We start from the raw sequence: 13,730 nt of genomic DNA on the forward strand, positions 1-13,730 counted from the left end.
AGAGAGAGAGAGAGAGAGAGAGAAGCCTATATGATGATCTGAAGAAAACTCACCTAAAAAAAAAAATGCAGAACCGTGCAGAACTAGTAAGGGCTGGTTGAATACATTTAAAATCCAGGGAGAAGCCGCAAGTGCAGATCAAGGAGCCGAAACTTTCAAAAAGAACCTGTTAAAATTATTGAAGAGGGATATTATGTGTTATACAGTCAGTCCTCATATAACACGTGTTTACACTACACAAATTCGATCATACACGATTTATAAATAGGGGAACGATATCTTATATAACACAAACTGAATTCGCTTATGCATGATTTGCCTTTGTGTTTGCAAGAAATGGCAGTCGAACGCAGAATCACTCCAACCAAACGCAGTATGATAGGAATGAAGAGAAGATTCTGAAAATGTATTTATGTTTTTTATATCAGTGAAGGGGAAACACATTTCACCATAATAACGTAAAAACCAACACAATTCCAGCTATTGGTATAATTGCAAATGCAATTAGATCGAGTTTACTACCAGTTTATAACAAATTCCACTAGCAGAAACGCAAAAGAAATTGCTTTTATTGTTTTATGGTAGTAACTCCTAGAAATGTGCTTTAGTAAAATGTGAGGTGTTAATAGTGTATCTCTGCCTTTACGGTGTTGTTTATTCAGTTGCTACACACGCGCCGCTTTGTTTTACGTGTATCAAGCGTGCCTCCTCATTTTATAATTGTGCTTTATTCTCTAAAAATGAGTAAAATACTTAAAAGGTGTGAAAAGGAAGCGTCCTGGTTACACTGCAGATTCAGAGAGAAAAAGAAAAGCAATATCGATAAACAGAGGCGGACTGGGTCAAAAATTCTTACCCAGAAAAATTTATAGTGGCCTCATACTATGGTTTATGGCCAAAATCACACCAGCCTCCGGCCCACCGGGGTTTCCCCGGTAAAGCTTATGGCAGTGTTCAAATACAATATTCAAATTCAAATACAGTATTTAAGTACCAGGAGTACTTAAATTTAAGCAAATGCTAATGAAATTGTTTCAGAATAGTGAACTTGATCCCTGCAGTTTCAGTTTATGACTGACTGCAGGGTACTTGTCACATCTTGATGGAGAAGTGACTTAAGATGACTGCACATCTGCTACTTTGGGAAAAGTGCTACCTCTGTCAAATGGGTGCATTGCTTTAGATTCCATGTGCCTCTTAACTGAGAGCATAACCCCCTGTCCTTTGTATACACCTCACATTCAAATTCTGTGCCATCCCTTATGTCTGGGTAGCACCATGTCTCCGATATCCCTATAATGTCCATGCTCGATGACTAAACTAGCACAACCACTCCCCGATTAACGTAAGGGTTGCGTTCTGTGGAACTCTACATAAGTCGGAAATTCCCTAAATAAGCATTTAGGGAAATTCCGCACTCGCAGCTATGCGTGCTGAATTTGATAGAAGAAAATTTGATTGAAGCAAAAAAGAAATATTGGACAAACATGTAAATACTGCAGAATTATTTATTCAATTTTTTTTTTTATCTCACATGCAGGAAAAATTACAGAAGTGTACAAAATTACAAAAATTTCAAAATTATAAAATGAGAGAGAAGACAGGCATAACATCAGCAAGTTTTACCTTTCAGGCATCGTTGCCAGAATCAACATCTCCAGCTGATAAGTACGCTGTTGCAGAGGTTGAGGGCTGTGGAGATTTAGAATAGGTTTTTTTCCAACACATCACAAAATTTCTCTGCAGCTGCAGAATTGGCACTGGCGACTTCACCTCATACGTAAATGTTTTGGAAACCAGCGAGATGCTTGAACCTATTAAACCACCCATTGCTTGCCACGAACTTGGCTTTGGGTTTGCCCTAGCTATCGTTATCTTCATAAATACTTCTTGCTTGAATGGCCGTTAAATTCAGGGGCACTTGCTTCTGAATCTGATTTTCCATCCATATTATTAATAGCTTTTCCATCTTCGATATAGCACCCGAACGCTGCTTTGTGATCACCGATGATCTTAAACGCGTTGATCCTTTAACATGTTCTTTTATACGTGCACTGTCCCTTAAAATAGTATTCACTGTTGAAGCAGCAAGACCTAATTCTTTGCAATAGATGACAAACTTTGTCCTGCTTCGTACTTCTTAATTAACCACCTTCATTTCTTAATCAATTTTGTTTCGTTTTGTTTCCTAGCACTGCCAGCACTTGCACTTTCCATTGGTAGCTTTCCCTTCATCATTGTAATAAGTAAATAGGAATGAAGAGAAGATTCTGAAAATTTATTTATGTTTTTTATATGAGTGAAGATTTCAGTGAAGGGGACATACATTTCACCATAATACCATAACATAAAAACCCACATAATTCCAGTTATTTGTATTATCTAAATGCAATAAGATCGAGTTTACTACCCGTTTATAATAGATTGCACAAACAGAAAAGCCCAATAAACCAGAAAGTGCAAATTGTTTTTGTTTTATGGTAGTGACTTCCAGAAATGTGTTTTAGAAAATACCACAAAATTGATTCTTATAGTGGAACATATGACAATGATGAAAGTATACTTCAATTTCCATTATAAAAATGACCTTTTAGAGAGATAAATAGCTTAGTTATATATAGGAAAATTTCAAATTCCGAGGTCTTGGAACGAATTACCAAACAAAACAATGTGTTATTGGGTTGACATTATGATATTTTCACGATACCTCCATTTATTCTTACAGATGCAAAATACGTTTCCACAATTTTTTTAAGTTTGCACTGGCCGCCAAAATCTTATGTAAAGTCAAATTTCCATAAGTCGTTGAGTTCCTGTACTTCAAATTCATCAAATTTGTTTATTAAACTCCTATCATTACGGTACATACAAGTACATATACATCTCTTTTTACTGTTCATAACCTTGACAGCTGATGTAAAATATAACCACTTAAATGGGGGAAGGGGGTCTACTAGTCTGATTCAAAACATAGCTAAATCTTTTTATTTCTATGGGAAAATTATTTCTATGATACAAGATTTAGTTTTAACCAATTTCTAGAAATGCATTAACTGTGCAACATGAAGGATATCTGCAATATTTTGCTAAAGAATAGCTGATAAAGATTCAAGTAAAAAAAATATTAAAAACCTAAAACACTGAAATTATAATTACCATAGCACTAAGATGTGACCAACAATCTGTCCAATTTGTGTATATACGCATATTGGGTGGCAAACCAGCAACAAGTCTAAATATAAAAAAACCAAAAAAAAAAAAAAAAAAACCCAATTATTATGTTGTAGAAGTTTAAATACATAACGTTTCTTAAAAAAAATCACAATGACAAAAAAAAAAAAACATAACATATATGCTATTTATATATCTTTATTCTATATCACATCATTCATCAAAAGCATTAGGACACTGATGATTTATACATTCACTTGCCACCTGTATATGAGAGGGCCCATCAAATGTGCTATAAATTTCAGAATGTAGAGAAATTAACATTCTGAAAATTTACAAATTCTCAGAAATCTGAAAATTTGTAAGTAATGGTTGAAAAGCAAAAGTCGGGAATTCATAGCTAAAAGTGAACTTAGTTTTTGGGCTGAGCTGTAAATCAGAACCAAACTCCCAAAATTTTATCAAAAGTTTTTTCTATGTATATAAATTAAACCTAAAAAAAAAAAAGAGAAAAAACAAATAAAAATGTGTGCCAAGCTATAAATAAAAATGAATTGTTGTTGCTAATGGCCTGGAGGTCAAATCAGTGTATGCCAACACAACTGAGCAGTTCACTTCATGTGCCTTTACTTTTACACCATTCATATATTGACTGCTTAAGAATGATTCCCTTTATGGCACGTTGAGTGTTGTTCCACAATGGATATAATCATTACAGAACAGAACTTTGGGTACAGCTTATACAAGTTACACAGTGAATGTGTTAAGAACATTTTTACTAATTCAAATATTGTAGAGAGAGAGAGAGAGAAGTGTGATAGAGGCATAAATGCAGCAGCAGAAGGTAAAGGTATTATTTGTAATTTGCATGCCACTGCCAACTCACAGACAAGTGGTGAAAGGCAATTAGCCAGCAAAGTTGAAAGTTGGAACCTCTACAATAACAGAGGCTCTTGCTATGAAAGAGGTTTCAGCATGATGGGTCCCAAAGTTATTGACAAAAGAACTAAAACATACAAGAGAGTTGTCAAGTCAAGTGAACATTTGCATAATTTTCAAGCAGATCCAGCAAATTTCCTTGCAAGGTTTGTAACCACGGTTGAGACATGGACCCATCACTTTCAGTTAGAGACAAAGGAGCAGTCCAAACAGTAGGAACACAGCTCTTCCCCATTAAAAAAAAAAAAAAAAAAATCTAAGTTGATTCCTTCTGCTGGCATCAGTTTTTTGGGCGTTGATGGAGTGGATATTAAGAAAGGCCAGACAGTCAAAGGAGCATATTATGTAGACTTTATCAGATGTTTGTGTGAAACATCAAAGAAAAACATCGAGGAAAACTCAGCAAAGGAGTTTTGTTCCACCTGTTCACAAGTCTGTCCTTGCCATGTCTGTACTGCATGAGTGCGGCTTTGAAACCTGTGACCATATTCACCAGATCTAGCATCAGACTTTTACCCATTTCGAAAAAATACCTAGCTGGCATCCATTTTCACACTGACAGTGATATCACTTCTGCAATGGATGCATCCCTGGAGACTAAGGAGACAACTTTCCTTGCAGCTGGAATCAATGCATTGCAGCATCGGTGGCAAAAAAGTGTATTGACTCTAAAGGAATAGTAAGATGTTACTGGAGTCTTCAAATAAGCCCTTCATTTTAATGTTTTAACTTAAGTGTTTTTTTTTTTGCCGCCCGCGGGGCGAGAAGTTTGACTTTATATTCTTGGAGAGGGTTAGACTTTTAATGAGGTCACTCAGGTCTGGCTGAAGTTCTCAGATCTCTGCAAATTGCATCTTCATTGCATTTCACTTTGTCTCCTATTTAACTAAATTTGCATTTTTTACTGTGTATTGTTAAGATATTTTTTATATAAAACTTTATAACCATTTTTAGAATTCTAAATTACTCAGACCTCTGTTTAACGAACTCCTTTTATAGCGAATTTTTTTAAATTCCCCTTGGAAGTTACATTTAAAATAGTTTCCATTGAGCAAAGGAAATTTTCATATAACGAATGGATTAGGAGACTTAACTCGGTGCATTTCTGGCCTTCAAGCAATTAGTGCTGCTGCATGAATTAAGAGAGCCAACGGGATTACCATTCTACAAATTTGTGGTACTCGTAAAACCTATCCGACCACCTGTCCCACATATGGAGAAGTCATGCTGGTGAAGAGTGAGCAGATCAAGGGGTATTACTGATGCTGACAATGGGATGTGGTCAAATCAACCTTCTACTGCAATGGTGTCCAACATTTTCCCATACAGGGGCTATATTCAAAAAAATAATTCAAAGTTAGATTTCTTTTGTGAGCAGCACTGAGTGATTCGAGAAAAATTAGTGTTACATTTTCCATATCTTGTTACATGTTAAAGTAAAATTGAAAATATTCAAATATTTTATTAAGTACAATACACAATTACATTTACTGAACAAAACATTTAGCGAGAAAATTTTTTTGATAATTAACAAAATTTAAAATGCTGTTTTGGTTCACTTTCTGCATGGGCCGTAGGTGGGACACCACTGTGAATCAACTGTAAGCACCCTGTTTGAGAATCAGGAGAGAGGGTGATTTTCTTTTACCCCGACAAATAATCATCTCTTGTTTTGCGGAAGTGCCTTATCCACATTTTTCCCTCTATTTGTTTACATGGTCACAGTACCTGAATATCCAAATAACACCAACATTTTGTACAGTTTCAAAAAATAAAATAAAATAAAAAATTAAAATTTAACTAGTTCAAAGAACTAGTGACAATAACGATGATGAGAGAAGGAAAATGAGGACAACGAAGGTATTAAACCTTCTAAACATGGAATGTTGGCATTTGGTGAAAATGAAGTTAGAAAATTGTCAATTAGGCTACAGTTAAATGAAAGAGATACGATTCGTGGATTTCGGGAATACCTAATTGAAAAGATCGTTTCGAAAGAATTGAAGCATTTGATGAATGCTCTGAGTACAACACCAATTTCATAAAGTGAATGTGAATGAGGATTTTCATGAATGAACCTGATCGTCAGCCCAACCAGAGCTTCGTTGATGACAAAAACAATTTCTTCACTATATTTCTTAAAATTGTAGGCCCACCGCTTCGATTCAGCAAAATATGTGATTCGTGGCTGCTTCGGAAATGTCATTCAGCAACAGTCAAAAATAGTAAGAAAAGGAGTCGGCATATTGTATCAGATGAGAACTTAATAAAAATTTGGAATATTCTACAAAAACTTTATTATGAAATTATTTTTACTTATTTTATTTATTTTTTACACATTTTACTTATATTTTTTATATACTATAATAATAAATTTATGCTTAATAAACTGTGTGTTAATATACTTAATTCATTGTTCTTATTTCAAAAACATTACTATTAAAGTAACAATATCAGGAAAAAAAACTTTTTAAAGTACTTTTCATATTCTTTTAATTTTCAATTTTTTCTGATAGCAAAAAATGAGTACTGGCACCTATTTTTATACAAAAAAAAAAAAAAAAAAAAGCATTATTATTATTTTTAAATCTCATGCTTAGCATAAAATTATTGGAGACACCATTGGAAAAGCAGTATGCAGACACAGCCAGTAAGCAATTAAGATGCATTTAAGCAAACTGTCTGTATTTCAGGTGTGCTTTTCTAGTAATAATTAAAAAAAAAAAAAAAAAATTTAGTATCATATAACTGCAAACTGTGAATGAATTTCCTTACACTGTTCTAAAACAGTTATTTAGAGAGAAGATATTCAGAATACCATCTTTAAATTTAATATTTAAATGCATCTGAATCTTCTGAAGGAAAAAAAAAATATATATATATATCAAATATATATATGAATATATATATATTCATATATATATTTATTCAGACACTGTGCAGGTTTCCATCATGTTTAGAACAGACTATATAATGCCCATGCAAACTGTCTACACTTAACTGAAACAAAGGAAGCACAGGGATTATATATATAAGTTAATTGAGAGGACGAAAATAGAAAATGAACTACAAATGGGGATTGGAACTACGGAAAACAGAAAAATATAAGAAAATAAAAAGAAAAGATAAAATAAAAATATAAGAAAATAAAAAGAAAAGATAAAATAAAAATATAAGAAAATAAAAAAATAATAATAATAAAAAGAAAGTACTTAATGCTGAAAAACTCATGATTTCAGAAAAACTTCAAATGGTCAACCATCGAAATCACAGGAAAGACAGCAAGAAGTAAGGCCTCTGTTTCTGACATGAAATATTTGCTAGAATATGGAGGTAGCGGTAAATAAATTTTGAATTTAGCAGTAAAGGGGGGTTAGGCCTAAATGCTGAGATGAGCACAGGAATAGTGACTGTATATTTCATGGCTGATCCAACAGAGGCGGAAAGCAAAAAAGGAAAGTTAAAATAAGTATAATTCACTGAATCTAAAGAGGTAGAGGGAACCTTCTGGACTGAACAAGGTGAGAAGCCAGAAGATCTATGAAGCTACAACCAGTTTCCACCTACTTATCTTTATTACCACTTTAATAAAGCCATCCATATCATCAAACATAAGAAGCTTATTAACCACCAAGTTAACATCCATAATATAATTGAAAGCTGATTTTCAACTGTTAAAAGGATTGTACATATTGTACACATTATACTCACAGCTTATTGGGGTTTTACAGTGTAGAAAACTTGTACCCACCAATTGGCTACTAAGGGGTATAAGCTCTGTATATAATTTTATTTTAACTCTATTTACTACATAACTGACTTAAACATATGAAGTACACTCCCAGAATTATGTTCAGGGTCCTAACTAGAGGAATTGCAACCCTGAACAGCCCGCGCCCACTTATTTCCCTCTTATTCCATATTCTTTTTACTTTCCTATTACTCTATATTTTTATTTCTCGTGAAAGTTTACTGAATGCAATACCAAGATGCTATTTTTCTGTAAAATGCTTTTTTTGTCTCCACAAAGTTTAGCGACTAGCTACTGCTACTTTTTAAGACTATTTTCCTTTCTATCCTGGCCAGTTCTACTTCATATATTTAATTCCAATTTTTCAACACACTTGTAATTTATTGTCTCTGACTTTCAAAACACAGGGTCATTACATACAGCTTAAATGCAAACATATGGCTTCACAGATCTTTTGGCTTCAACTTGTCTAGTCCAGAAAGTTCCCTCTGACTGCATACCTCTTCAGATTCAGTGATTATACTCATTTTAACCTTCCTTTTTGTTTTCTGCCATGAAATATATGGTCACCATTCACGTGCTTATCTCAGCATTTAGGCCTAACTCCCTTTACCACTTAATTCAAAATTCCATTACTGGCATGAAATATGCTAATGAATATTTCATGCCAGTAACAGAGGCCCCTACTTCTTGCTGTCTTTCCCATGATTTTGTTGGTTGACCCTTGAAGAAGACATTGAAACATGAGTTTTTCAGCAATTAGTACTTTCTTTTTTTCCTTTTTTCTTTTTATTTTCTCATATTTTTCTGTGTTTTCCATAATTCCAATCCCTGTTTGTAGTTCATTTTCTACTCTCATCTTCTCAATTAACATTTTATACAGTTTCTAATCTCAATTTTATACAATAGAACTTCGATTGTCTGTCAGGGTATGGGACCGAGACCATGATGGATAATAGAATATGTACATTAAAAACATTATACATACAATAGACCGGATCATCTAACTTGTTTATTTTATTACATAACACATAACCTAATGAAATTTAAACTTTAATTATTATTTATTTTTTACCGGGTCATCAAAAAATAATAGTACAGATATCTACATATATACCTATTTTTAATATTTTGACTTACATTGGTCTAGTAATGTCATAAAAAAATTTAAAAGAAAACAATATTACATAATTAAATTTCATTTCTAAAAAAGTCAGTCAATTTCTTTTTTTTCATTACTCATTGAGCCTCTTGGGAGGCAATGTTAAGAATTTTATGCAAAAGTATCACTTGCATAGCATCTGCTTCGTGTACCTCAAGTAGTTTCAGCTTCACAGTGGCTAATTATGTTTGTTGTTTCATCAGCAACAGATGTAGCCGAGTGGTCAGGAGCGAAAGTGCATAGCACGCATTCCTTGAGTGACTGGGGTTCAAGCCCGTGACTACTAAATACGATAAATATTTGTATCGACGATTTATTGTAAACTCTACTGACTTGTTTGTCATGCCGGAGTATAAACAGAAAATTTATTTATTTATTTTTCTTCTTCACTTTCAGTTCATCCAAAATTGCCATCACTCTTTGTACAATTTCATTGTCGTCTAAAATTTCACATCCGATGTCCATTTTGTCCATATCCAGCCAATCATTTACTTCCTCCATTAAAATATTTTTAAAACCCAGGAATATTCAACATAACTGCAAAATTTCAGTTTCTTTTGGAATCAATGGTTTCTGTCTCACTTGAATATATTTCTGGCCACAACTTATTTCAGCTTCTTTGTATTGTTTGAACTGGAACATCATTCCAAGCATCAGCGACATTGAAAATTGTATCTTTTATAAGTGTAGCATTTCCAAAACGCTATCACATCTAATTTATTTTTTGCCAAAACAAGTTTCTGAATGAACATTTTGTGATAACAACGTTTCATGCTCTCAATCACGCCTTGGTCCATTGGTTGAATGAGAGATGTTGTGTTTGCTGGCAGAAATTTTGATAACTTTGTCATCATCACTTTTTAAATCACATACGTGTATGTCATGAGTAGGCTCATTGTCCATCAGTAGCACTGCATATTGTGGTAAACCTTTTGATGCCAAATGTGATCTTACACATAGTGCAAATGTTTTATGAAACCAATCATGAAATATATCTTGGCTCATCCAAGTGTTGTTTTTTGAGAAATATTTAACTGGCAAAGAATTTAAATTAAAATTTTTATATGATCTAGGCTTTTTTTGGTTTTCCTATAACAACCAAAGGCAATTTATGACTACTGCTGGCATTAGTTTGTTATTTGGTTTTTAGGAGCATTAGCAACTAAGGCCATATTGCTGCGGGGATATGCGGTGGTCATTCCCTGACCTTTCTGCATCCTCCGTATTTGGTGGTCACAGGCGTGAACCCCGGTCTAATCAAGAAGCGTGTGCTATGCACTGCTGCTCCTGCCCACCTGGCTATGGAGGCGCCCTGGCATTGGTACATATCATTATAGTGATACAATATTTTTGTATCTTATATCCTGGTGCTATATGTTCAGTCATTGAGGCCAGTGTCTTTTGAGGTACTGCCTTCCAATTAAGGCCAGTCTCACCGCAGTTGTATATTTGGTCTTTAACCAAACTTCAATCAGCTATTTGCGCTTCTGTAGTTTTTCACGATAAACAGAAATTGCTGCTCTATCTGTACTTAGCTTCTCACCCTGGATCGACAACTGTCAAATATCATGACAAAACTTAAATTTGTCCAACCATCTGATGCCAGCCTTGAATGAAGGATCTCCGCCTAATTTTTTTTTATTTATTTCAATGGCTTTTTCCATTATTATAGGTCCCAACAATGGAATTCCCTGGCTACGTTTTTGAACAAACCATTGAAACATTGCGGTTTTCCAACTGCTCATTTTTAGCAAGCTTCACTGTTTTGCGACTTTTAACATTACTATCAGTGGTTTCCAATTTTGTCTGCATCATGATTTATATCATTTACTGTTGTTGTTGTTCTTCCTATTCCATAAACCGATGCTATACTTGTAGCACTTTCACCTTTTCTTAGACGATTGATTATTTCATTTTTCTTTGATAATCCCAACACTACTCGTTTATGTTTCTCTATAATTTCAATGGGTTTACTAAATAAAAATATGAAATGAGGTTAAAGTACAACTATATACAGTGAGTTGTAAACAAAGACTGAGTGACACATGGCACCAATATCACAATGCATTATGGCGTAGTGGGTTTAAATGATGGTTAACAGAGATTGATGGTAAATAGGGTGACAGAAAATTGAAGTTCTACTGTATACAGGGTAAGGGAAAGAATTTATTATAGTTTTACATACTGTTAATTTTACATACATTAATTTTATATAATGTTAATTCTCAACATGCCCACCGTCATTACGTATACAAACTGAGCTATGATTCTGAAGTCATATAAATGTTTTGCAACTGATTTTCAGTAATACCCTGAATAACATTAGTTATCCTAGTCCGAAGGTCTAAAGAGTTCTGTTGAATGAAAAAATCCATTGGGCTCAAATCTGATGAATGTGTTGGCCAAGAGGTGCACCTCTTCCAGTCCATCTGTAAGGAAATTTTCATTCAGAAACTGCCTAACACTGAGAGCAAAGTGACAAGGTGCACTATTTTGCTGAAGCACTGTATCGCCTATAAGTCCTAAATGTGTTCTAACCTATAAGTTCCTAAATGGGTTCTAAAACTTTTTTGTACTGCAATTACAGACTTCAACTCGGCCAACCACAGCACACAATTTACTTTCTCTTCTAATGAAGCCATTTGGTCAAGGCTAATTCTGCAAAAAAAATAATAATAATGAAATTTTTTGCTAAAATACAATAAAATAAATGAATCACTCTTAATACATACCAAACATCATTAAATTACATTTCTAACGATTTTTACAGATTGATTTGATCATGTATAAATCAATCAGTGCAGTGCACGTATCCATTAAATTTTCTGTAAAAATCCAATATTCACGGGTAATGTTAATGACTTCTTGCTACTTATTAGTTAACTTTTCAATAGTCTTGAACAGAACTTCCTTGATTTTGATGCAAAACTTGTTTTGACTAAAACCTTAATACTCTCACGAAGTGATTACATCAATAAGTTTTTTTAACAACTAGAACGTATTGTAGTTGGTAGGAGAGAGGTACGGAAGAAACTTACCAACCAAACTTCTCTGCTTCACAGGGAGGCCATAGAATTTGATTAATGCCCCGAGGGGGCCATGGCCAAAAAAAAGATTGAGAATGGTTGATGTATAGAACAGAAGTTATGAAAATTTAAAACTGCAAAAGGACCGTATAATGACCCTGTACATGTTTATTTAAGATATGGGACAGAGTAGGAACATATATGTGTGGTATGATCAAAAAGTACAGAAATTGAACTAATATTTTGAAAATGAAGCTCACCAACTGTTCAGAAGGATTTCTTTTGAAGTAGTCTCCTTGACACTATATATCACAATTCCAATGCTTTTCCAACTTCTGGAAGCATTCTAAATGCCTTTAGCTCTTGCAAATCTGTGACTTTTCAAGTGAAACTCTAAGCTTGGAAAAAAAAAAAAAAAAAAAAAAAGATAAATGTGGTGAGTATGCCAAATACGAGACTACAATGATGGAGCAATATACAAGAAATTCTTAGTGTTGTCATGATGAAAATGCTAATTCCTTGAAGCCTGCTTTTCAGCTGTGTTAGCATTAGTAGAGGCAATGATGCAAGAAAGCAAGCTTATACAGCATCAGCCAAAAGAAAAAAAAAAAAAAACCTTCCAATTTCACACCTCCACTCACTCCAAATGTTCGTCTAATTCTGCCTTGAATTTATTTAAGCTGTTAACTTCTACAATGACATGGAAGTTTGTTCCAGCAATCAATGACCCACTGGCTAAAGGCAAACTTCCACACATCTATTCTCCAAGTGTCTTTCCTCAATTTGAATATGTCCCCTCAGGCAATTAACTGGGCAAGAGGAGGAATCCCATCAGCATCGAGCATGTCAAACTATTCAAGGCCTTATGCACTTCAATCAGATCACTCACCTTGCAGATGTCTAGTCTCCAGACATTGTAATTTGCAAAACTTAAACCTTTCTTCGTAAGAGAAACCCTTTGTTCCATTCACTAATCTTGCAGCTCTTCTCTGTACTCATTCCAGCAACTCTACATCCTTTTCAGAACAGTACTGCCCAATTGTAGTAGTATTCCTGGTTCGCTCTTTGATCATGGGAATTGACTTGCTTTTTTGGGAGCCTTGAAGAAGGATGAGTCATCAGTTAAGAGAATTGGGTTTCTGTTTCTGGGTAATAGCCATATGCACACAATTCATCACTAGTGATGATGGAAGAAACAATGTTAGTCAACAGCAGCACATCAATTAAGATTCGAAAATGCAAAAACTTGTCACTATCTGTGATCATCAGTGAGGATGCCAGGCATAAACTTGGATGAAATGTATTACATTCCCAAATCCAAAATTAACTAACATATCCCATAAGAAACACAGGCAATTGAATCATCAATGTTTGAAGCTGAAGCACAAAGAGAGAGAGAGATTTTCAGTGGACAACTGGCCAGCTGAAAGTGTCTTTGTGCCTCTGAAAAACACAGCATTTGCTCCTAAAACTGTTTTTCATATGTTATTCGGTTTCTGTTTTTCCTAATTTTAAACAAAATTCAATGCAAATTCTTTGCTCAGTAAAATTAGTCATTTTAAAATGTAACAAAATGCACAAAATGAAGCATTCCACCTGTTCAGATGAAAGCTGGTAAGTTTCATCATTCAGTGTGCACTAATTTAGTCTGATTGCAGACAAATAAGTGATTTATGGGTTA

The 13,730-nt window shown here is 34.1% G+C and overlaps 1 protein-coding gene across 1 annotated transcript in view; it reads right to left on the reverse strand.

Moving 5' to 3' along the window:
- Positions 1–13,730, reverse strand: part of LOC150079172 (mitochondrial carrier homolog 2-like) — a 273,570-nt gene that overhangs the window by 18,388 nt on the left and 241,452 nt on the right. The window contains exon 10 of the mRNA XM_090384014.1: positions 3,157–3,232. Within this exon, the coding sequence (XP_090240140.1) occupies positions 3,157–3,232 (76 nt within the window). The remainder of the gene's footprint in view (positions 1–3,156; positions 3,233–13,730) is intronic.

This window comes from Mastigoproctus giganteus, chromosome 10, assembly GCF_048544385.1.
Source record: "Mastigoproctus giganteus isolate SK-2022 chromosome 10, ASM4854438v1, whole genome shotgun sequence".
Taxonomy (NCBI): Eukaryota; Metazoa; Arthropoda; class Arachnida; order Uropygi; family Thelyphonidae; genus Mastigoproctus; species Mastigoproctus giganteus.